The sequence below is a fragment of the Vulpes lagopus genome, chromosome 9 (assembly GCF_018345385.1).
Source record: "Vulpes lagopus strain Blue_001 chromosome 9, ASM1834538v1, whole genome shotgun sequence".
Lineage (NCBI taxonomy): Eukaryota > Metazoa > Chordata > Mammalia > Carnivora > Canidae > Vulpes > Vulpes lagopus.
The window spans coordinates 31,922,675-31,939,368 of NC_054832.1; the positions used below are offsets into that span (position 1 = coordinate 31,922,675).

Sequence of the window (16,694 nt, forward strand, 5' to 3'; positions counted from 1 at the left end):
CTGAATTTTCTCCCCTGAGTCTCCTTATACAAATACATAAATCAGCACTCAGGGCTTTGGCCATGGATTGTGGTTCTAAGGATTTCTTAAGCAAGAGAGCCAGAGATGCAAACACTATTTTCAAAATGAGGTCAGCATTCTGTTGGCTGGTATGAGAGGTTCTAGGACAAGCAGACACCGTTAACATCTGGGGAATCCAAAGCTCTCCCAAGCTGTCTGCTAGATACTTTCTATACACTGTTCAAATTTCATCCACACAACAAAGTTTCAAAGTAGTTACTATTCTTCCCATTTAAAGATAAGCAAACTGAGGCCTTGGCTGTTGAATAACCTTGAGATCACAAGACTGTGACTATTAAGTATCAGTGTGTGAATTCAAACACAGATCTAACTCTAAAATTTGTTCTGTTTCTTCTGTACGTTAGAGCATTCTTTCCTTTCAGGTTTTCATGCTTAACTATTGATTGCATTGGTGGCAATACATGAATAATTTAAAAGATCAAAGAAGAGAAATGGCACCAAAAAGAAAGTATGGATAGCATCATGCTACACCTTTGGGCTTTTGCCTATACTTTTCACAAGTGTTAGTGCAATAAATAATTATTGAATAATTAAGTGTATAAGATTATTGGTAAACTGAAGTCTTTATGAGGGTGATAAAAGAAAAGAAGAGGCATTTACTTTAAACAGAGACAGAAATGAAGTATAGGCAAATGCAGAGGAAGAGATAGTAGATTTCAAACAGCATATCACTTAGATTCGAAGCAAGGTAACATCAGGGTAATTTTTTTAAGAGTGAGAAAGAAAAGTGAAACTTGAAAACAATGATGTGAAATACCAACATAATGAGATAATGACTTTTACATTGGCCTCCACTCTCTTAGCATAGTGTGGGTCTAGCTCTCCTTTCAAACAGTGAAAGATTCCTAAGAAGTTGAAGAATATTTAAATAAAAGTCACAAATATTTAAACATTTAAAAATTTCACCATAGAAATGTTTGCAAATGTAAGATAATTTTTCTCAAGATTGTTTGGGTTCTATGTAATCATAAGAGTTAACAAAAGTGTGAGCAATTGCTAAATGTACCTTTTAGTTGGATAACAAATAAGGGGGGGGGAATGGCGCTGAGGGATTTACATTTGATAAAAATAGAACACTTCAAACAAGAGTTGATTCATTACTGAATTGAGCCATCAAGAATGGTTGTGGAGTCGTCTTCAATCAAACTCTTTCAAAATAAGATAAATCCTGATCCATCTTAAATGATGCCAGCTCTATGCCTCAAATTCTCTAGATAATTTCTTGGGTTTTTATATTCTGTTCTATTTTATTTAGAGAAAGCTATCTATCTTCGGGTGGCTCTCAGGACTGGGTGGAGGGACTTTAAAATTATGAGAACCTTAAAATCACACCTGGCTCATAACCTCATGTCTTAACCAAACATTTGTGGTTAAATTCAAAACTCAATGCTTAGTATTTTAAAAGTTGTATCAGATATATTACTGGGCTTAAAAAATACTGAGCATTTTAAACGGGTCTGTTTTGAGGCTTAACCATTCCAAAGCTATAATAATTATGACAAAAATTGAGGTAAAATATTTATATAATGGCTATTTATTCAATAGCAAAGATAAAAAAAAAACCTCTACACTTTGTCCCGATTGAAAGTAATGAAATTTCTACCTTAAAAAATAAATATCCAACAGATATTCTTTTGTTATGAATCAACCTCATTAATTCGGGAGGGGTTCAAAATCATAAAAACCCCTCTTATTGTAACATATCTGTAGGGAAAAACATGTTATCGATTTTACAATATACAAAAAAAGAACTTTCTTATAGGCACACCTGCTCAGAGACATACACTCTTCCTTTAAAGTTTTTACATATTCCCATGTGCCACAGAAAAGAGCATAAACATTTTCATGAAAACAACTCAATAAAAATTTCATTAAATCAGATACACAAAATAAATTTAACTCAACAGTGAAAAATCTCATCCTGAATGACCCTCATTCTTTACCTTACTCCTTTCTCTGTCACTCTCACTTTCTGTAACTTAATAGTGCATGTTTCTTCCTGGAAAATCTTCCTGCAAAGGGGGGCACTGTTGTACACTACATGTTTAATAAGTTACCAGCTCCTGAATTTGCTTACTTACTCCCAAGTCACAGGGAATACTGTGGGTCCCAGCCCTGAGGAAAGAAGAAAACCTGCCCCTGCCAAGTTTGCTCTATTGAAAGAGCAGCAAGAATGCACACTTTGCAAGTAGGCATATCCAAAAGGCCATCTAATCTAATTTTAAATGTAAAAACTCTTCTAAGTAGCATATACATACTTAATTCCATGAATAAAGAACTATACAGTGTATGTTTATCCACCCTTTTTAAATTAAATGTAATCTACAGGAAAAAAATAAAGTTTTCCAAAGACTTTTTTTTTTAAAACCAAAGGAGTTCTTTCTTACATTGAAAAGACAGAAGCATTATGCAATAAGGTGAGAATGTCAGATGTCTGCATCTTCTTTCTCTCAAAAGGTGGTATGATGGTATTTTAAATATAACACATTTTGATCCAAAATCTTGTATAACCATTATGCTGTAGTATACAAAATACAAATATTTGTGTGTATCATGAATAACATTAGAAGTGACATCATAATAATCAGCTATACTGCATCTTCATTTTTGTTTGCATTATATTTTCCAGCTGCTGGTTTCAGAAAATTACCACTGGAGTTCCTCTCTTCTTCACGCACAGCAGAGAGCAATTTGCAAAGTCATGCAAGGGTGAAAATGTGATTGAAATATAGGGATCTTTCTTAATGAAAAATGTTACTGCTTTAGAAATTATAGCTAAAACTATTTCAAAAACTCATATCTTTAAGCCCTATGACATAATAGTCTCCATTTATAAATATACCATCAATTGTAAATTAGTTGGCACCAAATGTAAAGGTTTTTTTTTTTTATTGAGATCTTATGAACTGTATATATTTACATAAAATTATATTGATGTTTTGGAGTATTTTGATTAATTTTTCTTTTTCTTGAAATGATTCACTCTCAGGATTATTAAAATCAAATTTAATTTTCATTCATAAAAATGAAAATGTTGCTAAAACCTTGAATCAGATGGGAGTATCTATTGGTATTGTCTAAACTTCTAAATACAAATTGAGAATAATCTATGATTTGCAACATGACTAAACTAAAAGTCTTTATAGTACTGTTACTTGTTTAAAGGTTTTTAAATTATTCTCAATTTGAATGGAGATACAGCATAAAAATTTCTGTTAAAGAAAAAGGCAAGTAGAATGAACTAATTTTTATATGACTATGAAGTAAAAAAAAAAAAGGAGAAAAAAATCTTCTTTAAATAATGATGTTTACTTAAATTTCCACCGTAACTGTATTACACACACACACACACACACACACACACACACAGAGGAGCTGAGATTGTAAGAGTTTTACAAACTAATTAAAATTTAAAGGAAAAAAAGTGAATTTCTGACAGTAGCAACAGATGGTTGACTTTAAGTTTTCTGTCTTACCTGGACCATCCCAATCATCTGTCTCAACTCCAGGCTGGCCTGGCTTTTCTGACTGTGTGTCCCCATCTGATTCTGCTGTCTCCTGCACTCCTTCATCATCACCTGGAAAACACCAACACACAGAGAGAAAGGAAAATAGTTAAAGCCCTCTATTTGACATTTAGATCCTGGTGGAGGGATGTCCTTAGCATATGTCTAAGTATACATTTGCTACACAGAGTTGTTATTATACAGATAAAAAGCCCATGATTTATTATTTTGCTATCTTCTGTGGCTTTATAATAAAGAAAATCAGCATTAGTCATAAATAAATAAAGTTAACTGCTGTAAGGACATTTCTGTAAAAATAATATTCAGTTATTAATATTATATATGGAAGAAAATATTAAAGCAGTATGTAATTACTATACTACTCTCAATACAAAAACTTTAACTCTCATATTTCCAAATAGTGATTTTTACAAAGGTAAGATGCAGTAAAACAAAATCAGTCAAAGGCTTAGAATAAGACATATTTGTTTGGAGCTGAATTTAGATTATTTTGGAGATTCCCTCCCCCCCCCCCAAACTCATTAAAACTTGGTTGTATTTTTTAAATGGGTATAAAAAGGCCATCATTAAATAATCAGCATAGGAGATGAGCCAGTGACTCAAGTCTTCACAATGCAAGAATCTATAAAGCTATAATTGTTCTCCATGCCCCTCCCCCCCACCGAGAAAGAGAGAGAGAGAGCGCTTGTGGAGCACAAGGGGGCAGGGAGCAGAGGGAGAGAGGGTGGGAGAGAATCTTAAGCAGGCTACACGCCAAGCAGGGAGGCTCATTGCAGGGCTAGATCTCAGGACCCTGAGATCATGACCCTGAGATCATGACCTGAGCTGAAATCAAGAGTTGGGTGCTTAACTCATTGAGCTACCCAGGCGCACATACTATTACTGTTCTTGATAAGTGTAGCTAGTTCATACAGTTTCATGTCTTCATTTCCACATAAGAAAAAAATGTAATAGGGATCCCTGGGTGGCGCAGCGGTTTAGCGCCTGCCTTTGGCCCAGGGCGCGATCCTGGAGACCCAGGATCGAATCCCACGTCGGGCTCCCGGTGCATGGAGCCTGCTTCTCCCTCTGCCTGTGTCTCTGCCCCTATCTCTCTCTCTCTCACTGTGTGCCTATCATAAATAAATAAAATAAAAATTTTAAAAAAAAAAAGAAAAAAATGTAATATATTTTGAACAAAAGTATAGTCATGGCAAAGGAAGACATATTAACAATGCAATTGCACTTCAAACGTTAAAAGTCTAATTTATAAGTACCTTCACTTTAAGTGATAAAACTTAAAGTGATATAACTGCTTTATAGGAAAGTAATTCATGGTGACATGGTACACATAAATATATTACATGATATACCTACTATAAATGATAATAGAGATCAGGAAACAGAGTACAAGAAAATGTGATGTGAGAAATCAAAAGAATATGACAACTAAATTTTGAATCTAATAATGCCAAAATTTTTAAATTAAATTGCTTGCTCATCTTGTCTTTCTCTGAAGTATTCGATAACTATTTTCCACATAGTTGCTCATATCTATACAAGTACTTAAATCTTTATATGATTATACAAAGAAATAAATGAATTCTTAGAATCTTCACAAGTAACCTAGAAATTACAAAATTTTCAGGAAACTATTATTATTATTACAATTGACATTAATGTGATGTTGATGAATGTTGAACATCCAAAAAAATTATTATTTATTTATTTATTTATTTATTTATTTATTTATTTAACAGAGAGACAGAGAGAGAGAGCATGCGCACACACAAGCAGGAAGGCAGCAGCAGCAGGAGAAGCAAATTCCCTGCTGAGTCCCAAGACCTTGAGATCATGACCTAAGGTAAAGGCAAATGCTTACCAACTGCACCAGTTAGGCATCCTGAATTTTGAACTTTAAACTCTATAAATTTTATATTCATTTCTATATATAGCTTCACAAAATGAATCATTGTAAAAAGTAAGATAAAGTTAGAGAGAATGCAGAAACCCAGGGACCACTCTGTTATCATGACTTCCATAACAGGATCATTGGCTCTGCTGGGTAACAAAGAATAAAACATAACCCCCTACCACCAAACCCCATATCTGGAATTGAAGGATCTTTGAAAGTTGAATTCTCTCTTCCTTTCAGGATGACCACAATGAATAGCAATGAAGTTATTTCCATAAAATAATAGATACTGAAAATCAACCATGTTTAAGGAACTGTAATAGGTATAGTAGGATACATATGGAAAAATATAATATCTTTTTGGCAGTAGTACAAAATCCACTTAAGAGAGTAAGTTCACAAATAATGAGAGTGCAAGACAACGTACAAGTCCCATAACAAGAGTATAAAAGGCTCAGTAGTAAGGTAAGAATTTTAATCTGTGCTCCTTTTTGTAGGTAACAGAGAGCAACATAGACACATCAACCACTTATCTTAGAGGATCAGTGGAAGAGTTCTGTTCTCACTTCTCAAACAAAAAGAGGGATTGTTCTCAGCATTTACAGACAAGTAGGCTCCACTGCCTTTTAATATTTTCAAATACTGTGAACCCTGAACTAAGTGGGGCTCAGCCCAACCCTGCCTGCCCTGGTCCTTCTCTGGTGAGCCCCTCCTACCTCTCCAACTCAGAGACTAAGAGTTTAAAGCCTATTCACCAAGAAGTCTACGGGAACTGCTCTGGCTGATCAGAGCCCAGGTTGTACCAGTTGTGTTTTTCTTGGTTTTTTTTTGTTTGTTTGTTTGTTTGTTTTTAAAGATTTTATTTATTTATTCATGAGAGACACACACACACACAGAGAGAGAGAGAGAGAGAGAGAGAGAGAGGCAGAGACACAGGCAGAGGGAGAAGCAGGCTCCATGCAGGGAGCTTGATGTGGGATTCGATCCCGGGACCCCAGGATCATGCCCCAGGCCAAAGGCAGGCACCAAACTGCTGAGCCACCCAGGGATCTTCACGTACCATTTGTAAAATACATTAAAAAGCATCCCTGCATATATGTAAGTATTGAACTAAGGCCATGCCGCTAGCAGACTGGCATAACCAGAATCGTAAAGTATTAGCTCTGGCAGAGAACTCTGATACTTTCTATAAGCTGGTTATTCTCTGCTTGCCCCTTCCTGCTGGCCTCCAGTGACTCTCCTCCATGTTCTACTTTGTGTTCCGTGGAGGTGGAATTCTGTGGATCCCATCACTGGGGCTATCTTGTTCTCTGACTTCTAGTTGGGTTCAATCAATGGGAGGCACTGACAAGATCAGAGTATCAGAGGGCAGGAAGAGAAAAGACAGGTACATATCTCTCGATTCCATCCTCTTTGAGAGTCTCCAGTTGTGAGCAATGGCTCTACTGTACAGTTAGCACTCCCAGGAAGTGACCCATCTGTTTCTACCACACTCCCACATCACTATCACTTCCGATGACTCTTTAGATTGGGAAGACTAACAGCTTCCCAGTTTCCAGGCCTTGGTTGCTTCACATCCCTTGTAGGTTTGGTTCCCTTAACCCTATCCACAGCTTGTACACTATCCCTTCACCAAATTCTCTTTAGTGAAACCCATTGACCAAGTTATCAGTTTTCTTCTGGGACTCTTACTAAAGCCTCCATTTGGAGGCTTTCTTTCCAAGCTCCTTATATTGTGTTCATGGTTTTTGTCCAGTCATGGCTTATACAGTAATTTGTAGTAAACTTTCTTTCAATGGACTCAGGTTTTATAACATATAAACATGTTTTTCAAAACAAAAAACTTCTTATCACTACTAGAAAAGAAAAATCAGTATTAGATTCCCCTAATATAAGGTAATAATAAAAATAAATACAATGAAAATAAAGTTAACATGATTAACTTCTCGATAATGTGTCTACTTAGAGTCAGAGTCTCTGGTCTCATTTCCCTGTAATAGAAAGGAAAAGTAACAAGTTAAGCTATTTAAATACAATACTTGTTGAACTAAATACTTAGTTCAATATAAAAATGAAACACTCATTGATACACAATGAATATAAGAAACTTGAAAATTTTTCTCACCAACCGATTCAGGGCTACTTAATGCAATAATCAGTGTAGCACTTTAATCTTCTTGAGTGCCTCCAGGATACCTAACCCAATTCGGGGAAATACAACCTTTACGACACTTCATGTTTCATGGACACTGGAACCCACACTGGACTCTGCCACCTACTCGAGTGAGCTCTTGATTGAGTTTCCACTTCTGAGTGGAGGTTTAACTCAGGACAGTAACGCAGGAGCTGGCAAAGTAAAATGTTCTTCCCCAACAGTGAAGAGTAGAGAATGCAAACTATAATTTCAACAGCATCTATTTCTTCTAAGTGCTTTTCTCACGTCTTCTGAATTTTGAAACAAGGAAATTTGAGCAACGGAGTTGGGAGGTGGGGACTCTGGAGATGATTTGACCCAGATTAGAGAAATTTACTGATTACAAAATCGATGCACAGACAGGATCAGTAACTTATTCATGATCTTATAGCTGCCATATTTGTTTCTGCATAAGCCACCTCCCCCGAACCTTCTCACGCCTGAGCAATAAGTGCTTCCCAGTCATTGCAGGGGTAACTGAAGCAGCTTTTGGTAGATGTCCTTTCCTCAGGAAGCATGAAGGAGGCATGAAGGGGCATGAAGTCACCAAAAACAGCCATTTAAATTTAAGGCCATTCCAAAATAAGGAATGAAATTGGAGTCTCCTAATTGCCAGTCTAGCATTCTTTCCAGAACACCTTCTCTTGCCTCTGACACACCCCACCCCTACCAGCTGAGTATAGAACCAGGCACACCTGAAATAGCTGAATAATGCCAGAGCGACACATAATGAAGCAAGCATGAGACATGCTATTAAAAATTATATACTCAAGGGTTCACATAGTAAAATTCGGATAGACCATGTGGAGAAGTTTTATATTCAGATACCAACTATACCACCGTGATGGCCACACAAAGGAGTAAATCTTTCTGAACTTTATTACATTAAATTGTTAGAAACATGTGGTGCCATGCAAAATTTAATCAATCATTAACATTTACAATCCATATTTTTGAAGATACAATGAGATATATGGTTCTTTTAGGACCACATGATCTAGTAAAGGAGCTAGGTAATATGTATTAGAGAAGTGACCACTGATAAAAACCCACAATCAATGTAGTCCATGAATAATTCCAAATTAAAACACATAAGATAAGACATTGACCATGGAGAACTTGGTATAATTAATTCCAGGGTTCTTCATATTGAAGGCTGTGAAAAGCATTAGGGGTATTTCAGTAGGAGGCTGTTATGATCATACAACACAAATACAGTAACCAACATATATTTATTGAATTTCTATGAACACATTTTGTGACACATCTGGTTTTTTGAGTTCTCCCTTACTCATTCCATAACAACACTGACTCATGTCTCAGACATTCTTGCCCAAAATTTTTGCGAGACTATAGTTTTAAGCCTACTTTAAAACATTTTATTAGGCAGATTACATATTTGGAGGAAACAGTAATGAGGAATATACTGAGAAACAGGTATGTTTGGAAGACTATATTACAGAGTAATCACAATAATCACAAATAGTGGATGTTGAAAGAATTCAGTTGAATCTATAAATGTTCATCTTTATTGAACAGAGATGATATAAATCATTCTTTATTAATACATGGAAATAATTTTAAATTCCAGGCACTGTGCTGAGCACTAAGAATACAAAACAAAGATGATTCCTCTTCTCATATAACTTATAGACTAGAACAGAGACAAATTAATAGATTGCGATCTCATGTGGCCAATGTTTTGATGGGTGTAGTCCGGCATGTGACAGGAGACCACAGGCATGACACCTAACCCAGACTTGGTGCAGTAGAAGTTTCCTGGAGGAAAGAACCAATAAGATTTCTGAAGTTTTGGAGGCATGATCTTAGATAAAACTGAATTCTGTAGGTTTAATGCCCTGTGGTTCCACGATTGAAAAACATTTCTCAGATTAAAAATGAAAGCCATTTCCCAAAAAAATTCTGTATAAAAAAACATGACAGTGATTAAGTTCTGCACAGGAAAAGTGGTGCTGAAACTAAAGACATTTCAATGATGCAAGAGTAGAATCCATATAAAGTTTTAAGATGCTAGCAGAAATAGTTTGAGAAATGCTACTGCTATATGATAGTTAAACGAATCAAGTTCTTTCTTTTATTCAGTCAAGGCTACATTTACCCGGGATCAATCTCATCTAGTATCTACTAGGAAAAGAAAATAGCAGGATGACTACAAATCTCAGCAGACCCTTGATGCACAGAAATTTGGTAAATCGCTCAAAATGAAAATATTATAACTCAGCCTATTAGGGGCTTGATTGAGCTAGTAATTTCATATAATAAAATACTTTCATTAAATGTCACTTAACTGCCAAAATGGAACTATAGAGCTCAGATTTCAACTTGCACCAACATCTGGAGCAATACTCAGTATTGATAATCCTGATTCATGGAACAATTTGCTCTAATTTGTTTCATTATGCAGCACATATAATTAGAACTACAGAAAATAAATATTGCAGGGTATTTAGTTAAAGAAACACTGTAAATATAGTCGATTGTATACAATTAACAGCTCAAAAGAAATTACATTTTGCAACTGTTTTAAGCTATTGTAAAACTGGGTAAATGTGCAGCATATATCACATTAATAAAAATAAATCTAAGGCAGAAGAATAGTTTTAAGCACTGGATTGATTATTTAATTGTGTTTTCTTAAAGAAAAAAATGCAAAAAAGGAAAATATTAAAAACATAAAAACATTAAAAACTATCATATGAAGTGATACACTTGGGTGCAGAAAACTAAATGGGTTGGAATTAAATTTATATTCATCTCAATAGCAACTATGTGCCACATACTAAAATCACAAAGATGAATAAGGCAGAGAACCTGTCCTCAGCTTGGGTCTTTATTAAACCTAAATATGGCTACCATTTCTGGAGTACCACTCAGTGCTAGCTAAATGCTTTATGAACATCATATCAATTCTGCATGTAGTGTGGTATCCCTGTATTTCAGAAGAGTAAGCCAAGAGGCAGATATGTGAGAAGATGCCCGGGCACATTGCTAGCAAGTGGCAGATTCAAGAACTGACCCCAATTCAGTCTGATTCCAGTGACCATACTCCAAACCTATTAGGATATTACAGTAAAACTCTACTGATTATCAAGCAACAAAGAGAGCTGGATGTGATCTGATAGCTGCCCCTCTTCTCCACATTATAAACCCTGTTTCTTCATTATGCTGGAAATGAAATGAAATGTTTAACGATATATTTACTTGATATTTACAATATTTATAAGCATGATTTTTTCTAAGGTGCACTATTTGACTTGGAACTCAGTAAAATCAACTACACATAGACGCTTAATCAATTACCATTGCTCAGTGATGAGTGATAAAATTAGAACTTGGATTTATTCTTTTTACCATAACCCATTGCAGTATCATTACAGTTGCTAATTAATTGCCTTCACACATTATTTCTATTTAATAACTAAAATATGTCACATTTGTCAACTTTCAGACCCTTCATTTTCTAAGTTTATCTCAGGAAACGAACTCTCATTTGTATGATAATGTTTTTACCTAATTCATTTTTAATCTTTTTACTAATGATAAATGAAATGATTAAAAATAATTTAATCGAATGTGAAATCTCTGAATTACTTTTAAGAAACACTATTTTTCCCCTCACAATAGGGGCTTGCTTCTTTCCTTTCAGTATATTTATTCTTACAGAAATTTTATAAATAGAACTTTATTTCGATACTAATCTAGCTTCAGCTTCTCCTTGATTTGAATGGAAATGACTCTATTGACCGTTGTTTTTCCCCCCTCTTTCCATTTTTTGATTCTTATATGTTTGAAATCAGTACTCTAAGTAGTTTATGAAAAAATGGCATGAATAATTAATAGCCATGATAATAATGACAAGTTTGTTAAGATATTGCTTCAAAAGCTTTGTTGGTAGGAAGAGGAAAAGGAGAGAAAAGGATGCTAAGGAAAGAATTAAAGAAAGAACTAGGAATGCATTTGACATCCATTCATTTACTTGCTAAATTCTTTATTCACATACTTTAAATAGAAATTTCAGTGTATTTTTAGCAAAGCACAAACACATTTAATGGGATAACCACTATACATATCCAGAGACCAATTCATAAAAAGATGAAACAGAATAAATGTCAAGCGGTAACAAAATCTATAATATTTCTAAAATTATGGCTATGGAGTTAATGGTTTTCCATTGCAAGATTAAACTCTTTTGTTGCTCTTTTAAAAGATATCATACATATTTTGTGGGCCCTTCCATTTTCCTTAGTCTAGTTTTCAGAATCAATGAGAGCCCTATAGGAGGAAATTGAAGGTGTTATTGAGCAATATAATACACAGCACAAATGACTCGGGGAAATGCACTAGAATATAGTCTTTCGAACACCTGAAACAGAATCTTTAAATTCCATATTAGGTATTGTTGGCAAGGTGTAAAAGAGGTGGCTCTCCTTACTGGGCAAAAAATAATTTCAAAAATACAAACATCTTTTCACTCAAAAGTTAGACATTACTGTATAAATTAAAGATCTGCCACATTCTAAGAAAGCCACTTTTTCAGCACAAAAGCAGCAGTGTTTGCCAGCAGTCATACAAGAAAACAGCCCTTCTCAACCTTGCTCCTTTAATCCATGTAGTTCCTATCAATATTAACCTCTTACAGAAATTCGTGTACAATATAACTATTGAACTTTCTTGACTAGGAGTGTTACTGGAGCTGTTAGTCATCCCTATAATGTATTTTGCAATCAGCTAAATCATCAAAGTATTTTTTAACAATGAACAGTTCAGAAGTGACAGATCTACTTTCTTGTTCACACTGCTTATCAGAGAATAGATATCACATATGTTTTCCAGGTGCTTCCTATAGTTAGGATACCTTCACAGAAGCCGCTCATGAAAGATAAGGTCATAAAAGAGATGAAAAATGTGTGAGCTTCATACACTTATGGTTTTATCATCAGACAAGATAGCTTTGGTTAAAGGACTGTAACAGTCAAAAACAGAACGCTACAGCATCGTATTGAAGGGCGAGGACATTTAAGTTTAAGATTCAGTTTTTGTTTCCTTTGCTTAAGAGCCTCACGATATTGTTGGGCTGAAAAACAACAGTTTGTTAATAGATTAACCCGACAAAAGTGTCGTGTTAAATTAACTCTGGGTGGTCAAACCGTACATATGGTTATATCACCAGATACAAAAATAGAAATATTCAAATGTTACCCCTTTTTCTAACACCTGAATCTAAACATTTCAATCTCTTGGAAATAAAAGGTCCATTATGTTGTGGATCACTATAACTTGTCTGACACAAGTCTCCCTTGGACTTGCTACAGATGTATAAGAAACTAGGGGGTTTTGCCATATTCTAGACAGTTATATTCAGTGGACAATTATTTTAAAAAATGCATGTGATTTTCTTAACCTGTGTAATATGTCATTGTTTTGGCAATAATCTTTTTTCATATTCCAGAATATGAGCAATTAAACAGATCAAAAGAATACAATCCTCATTTATTGGACTATAAATTTTCAAACCCTGATGAAGAAACAATTCTGGAACAGTGATGCCAGTGGTCCAGTCCTAAGTCTGCTATTTTGAGAAGAAACTCAATCTCTACACTTAATGGGTAACTACTGTAATTTGTGGTATTCTATTACAGCTAGTAAGAGGAAAGTATTGAACATGCTGATGTTTAGGGTACTTCTATAAAAGTCACAAATAAAGTATTAATACCTTAGGAAGAAAGGACAGTGATTTATAAATTATTTCTATAGTCCTAATCCTAAACACTTAACCCAGATGTGAATATCGTCCTCCATGTGAAATGAGCTTTTCTTAATATTTGAGTTCACTAAAGATCTGGAGCTTGAGAGAAATTTCCACATAAGATAAAATAAGGCAAATTCTCAGCAGTAGATCATTCAAGAATTTTTGATTCTCATTATTTCTCTCAATGGGCACTTGAAAGAGCCAAGATATAAGCAAGTGTGGGAGGATAAAAAGCATCCTATTTTAAAAGATGCTTCTAAAATGTGTGTTTTAAACACTATTACTCCTTTCCTGAACTACCTGAAACACTGTGTTGATCTACCTGAAACACTATTACTTCTTTTCACCCAATTAATGCCTATTAGGCATTAGCTGCCAACTCAAGTATTGCATTCTTAAGGACACTTTCTCTGACCTTCCTCACTACATCAAACCACCCTGTGCCACCTGTGTGGCATTTTATTGTCTGCGTCCCAACTATCATGTAAACTCCAGAATAGCCAGGGGCTTCCCTGTGTTTACTGACATGGTATCCACAGCATGCCCCACAACGTCTGATATAGTACATGTTCAATACATATTTATCAAACTGGATAAAACATGCATTTTGAGTGGATTGACTGCATAATGCTATGAATCATGAAGTAAAGACAAAATCTATGCCCTTTGCATAAGCTGAAAACCCTTCACAGTAACAGAACTTAGAGTTGGGCACGTGGCTGCCTGGTCATAAAGACCATATTTGCCAGCCTCCCTGTTAATGAGATGGACCACTCATCAGATTTATTTCTAGACAATGGGATATAAGTGGGAGAGTTCTGTGGGAGCTTCCAGAACCTATTCCTACAAGTGAATCTGATACTGATGAGGTTTGCATATCTGAGCAAAAAAGGAAAAAAAATCATTCTAGGTCACATTAGCCTCATCCCAACTCAGATCCATATCTAGCTTCTACCAGAAGTCAGAGTCCCAAGTATGTTATCACAAGAGCCATTTAGACTCTTTTTACCACAAGGTCTTCCCACACCACCTCCTCCCTCAGGGCCAGCAAGAGGTCCTTGGCTGTTGGTGATAACGCAGGAAAAACATAGATAGTATCCACAGCATCATCCAGATTTTTAGAAACGTGGGAGAATTTTTTCCCTCTCTGCTTTAATTTTTAACGTGGTACTTTCATGAGTATCTGTGGTCTCCTTTAGGCACAGGGTAATTTACCCTTTAATGATAACAGATTTGGAATTCAGATATCTAAGTGCCAAGACATTTTAGGAATCTTATTGAAGGTTTCCCAGAAATTAGGAATTTGAAACAAAACTTAACATTCTTGTTCACTGCTCTCTCCTATGAGCTCACTCATATTGCCTAAAGGTACTAATGGGGGTTGATTCAGGCTTTCTAGAGCCTAAAGCTTATACGATGAGGGAGGCCCTCTTGAAAGAAGAATACAAAGCCATAATTACAAAATTAGATCAGGGCCTTGGAAGGAGTCTTTGCAAGTAAGGAATTCTGAAGCTACACTACCCTGCATTGAACCGTCCTAGGTTCGTATACCATTTGACATAAAAATAGCTAGTTAAACAATCGCTAAATAAACTAAAAAGGTAAATGAATGTATCTAATACTGGCTTGGCAATGTTAAGTGTAAGGACAAGATTCACATTTTACGTAAATTTTCAAAATTCATTCCTTTTATTAGTGATCGGAGTTGTAGGACTACCTTAGAAGTTTCCAACACGACTGCCAGTATTAGACAGAACACATCATTCTTTTCTAAATTGGGTTTTTTAGGATATAGGCTATTTTCCTTCTCCATTTTTTTTTCAATATCACCATATATCTTAGTAGAATTGTTTCTTGTCGTGAGTTCCTGTATTTCAGTATACTCTTTGGTATTCAGCCACCAGGACAGGATATAGGAGCCCAAGGCTCAAAAATTAGATGAGGCAGGTGTACGCTGGTGAACAGCTCCTTATGCTAGAAAGGTGCACAATACAACAAGGAAGCTTGAGAATGGACATACCTTTATCAGCTTAAACTTAACGTTTTCTCCACTCCTTATATTTATTCCCTGTTTCACCAATACATGGTTTCCTTTACTTACTAGATGACTGTATCTTTAAGAAATGCGAATATTTATTTATTTATTTATTTATTTATTTATTTATTTATTTATTTAAGAGAGAGAGCACAAGCAGGGGGAGCTGCAGAAGGAAAGCAGCTGAGCAGAGAGCCCAATGCAGGGCTTAATCCCAGGACCCGGGGATGGTGACCTGAGCCAAAGCCAGACACTTAACTGAGTGAGCCACCCAGGCGCTCTGAGAATGTTCTTTATATTCCTCTTTTTGCCCCTCTACAAGTGTGGCCATGTATAAACACCCACACATATCAATGCTTCAACAACCAAAAACAAGTAATATAGGTTCTCAGTGTTGGTTAACTAGATTGGACTACAATTTGCATTTAAAAACTTGTATTTAAAAAAATAGACTGTCTTGTGCTAATTCTGTGCAACAAGAGAACTTACATCAAATCCCATTGTTAAATAGGTAGGGGGCAAAGTGTTTTTTCTATCTGTAGATTTCTACTTTGATAAATCTCTATCTTGAAAAATAATCCTTAAAGAGACCTTCCCTTCTCACTGTCAGAAAAATATAATCACAGCCTACTGTCTGTGCAATTCCACTTTCCATCTCCGGTATGTACGTAAGACGTGGTGAGATACAGCCACTGTCAAGTTTCAGAACAGTTCCTTGTCTAATCTTTCCGCTTCTCCAGATCTCTGATACAGAACCTGTTAGAATGTATTGCTTACTTTTCCAGTTCCTATGTTTATCTCACTTCCACTCTTACCATCTGCTGCACTGCATTTCCTTCAGAAAAGTGAAAAGTTTCCACAGTGCCCAGAGCTCTCCCTGCAAACAATGCCCTCTTCCCCTCTTCCTTCCTTCCTTTCTCCGCTTTTTATTTGGTCTCATTTTGTGTTAAGGTCAAGCTGTTTTAAAGAGTTCACTTTGCAAACATTTCTCCGGGGCTGAAATTCCTATTGAAATTGTTTTGATGGATTTGTAAGCATTTCTGCCATTTATTACTGGCTTCTGCCCAAGTACACACATTTTGGGTTGTGCCCACTCATTTGGATTACCTGAAAAAAACTTTGCAAGAAACAGGAAGTAAGAAGCTGTGGCTTATTTCATGCCACCAAATCAGGACAACATAATCATCCAGTTA

The 16,694-nt window shown here is 35.6% G+C and overlaps 1 protein-coding gene across 2 annotated transcripts in view; it reads right to left on the reverse strand.

Moving 5' to 3' along the window:
• The window catches only part of ZFPM2 (zinc finger protein, FOG family member 2), a 459,958-nt gene that overhangs the window by 334,748 nt on the left and 108,516 nt on the right, over positions 1-16,694 (reverse strand). For both annotated transcript variants that reach the window (XM_041768467.1, XM_041768466.1), the window contains exon 3: positions 3,558-3,659. In XM_041768467.1, the coding sequence (XP_041624401.1) occupies positions 3,558-3,659 (102 nt within the window). The remainder of the gene's footprint in view (positions 1-3,557; positions 3,660-16,694) is intronic.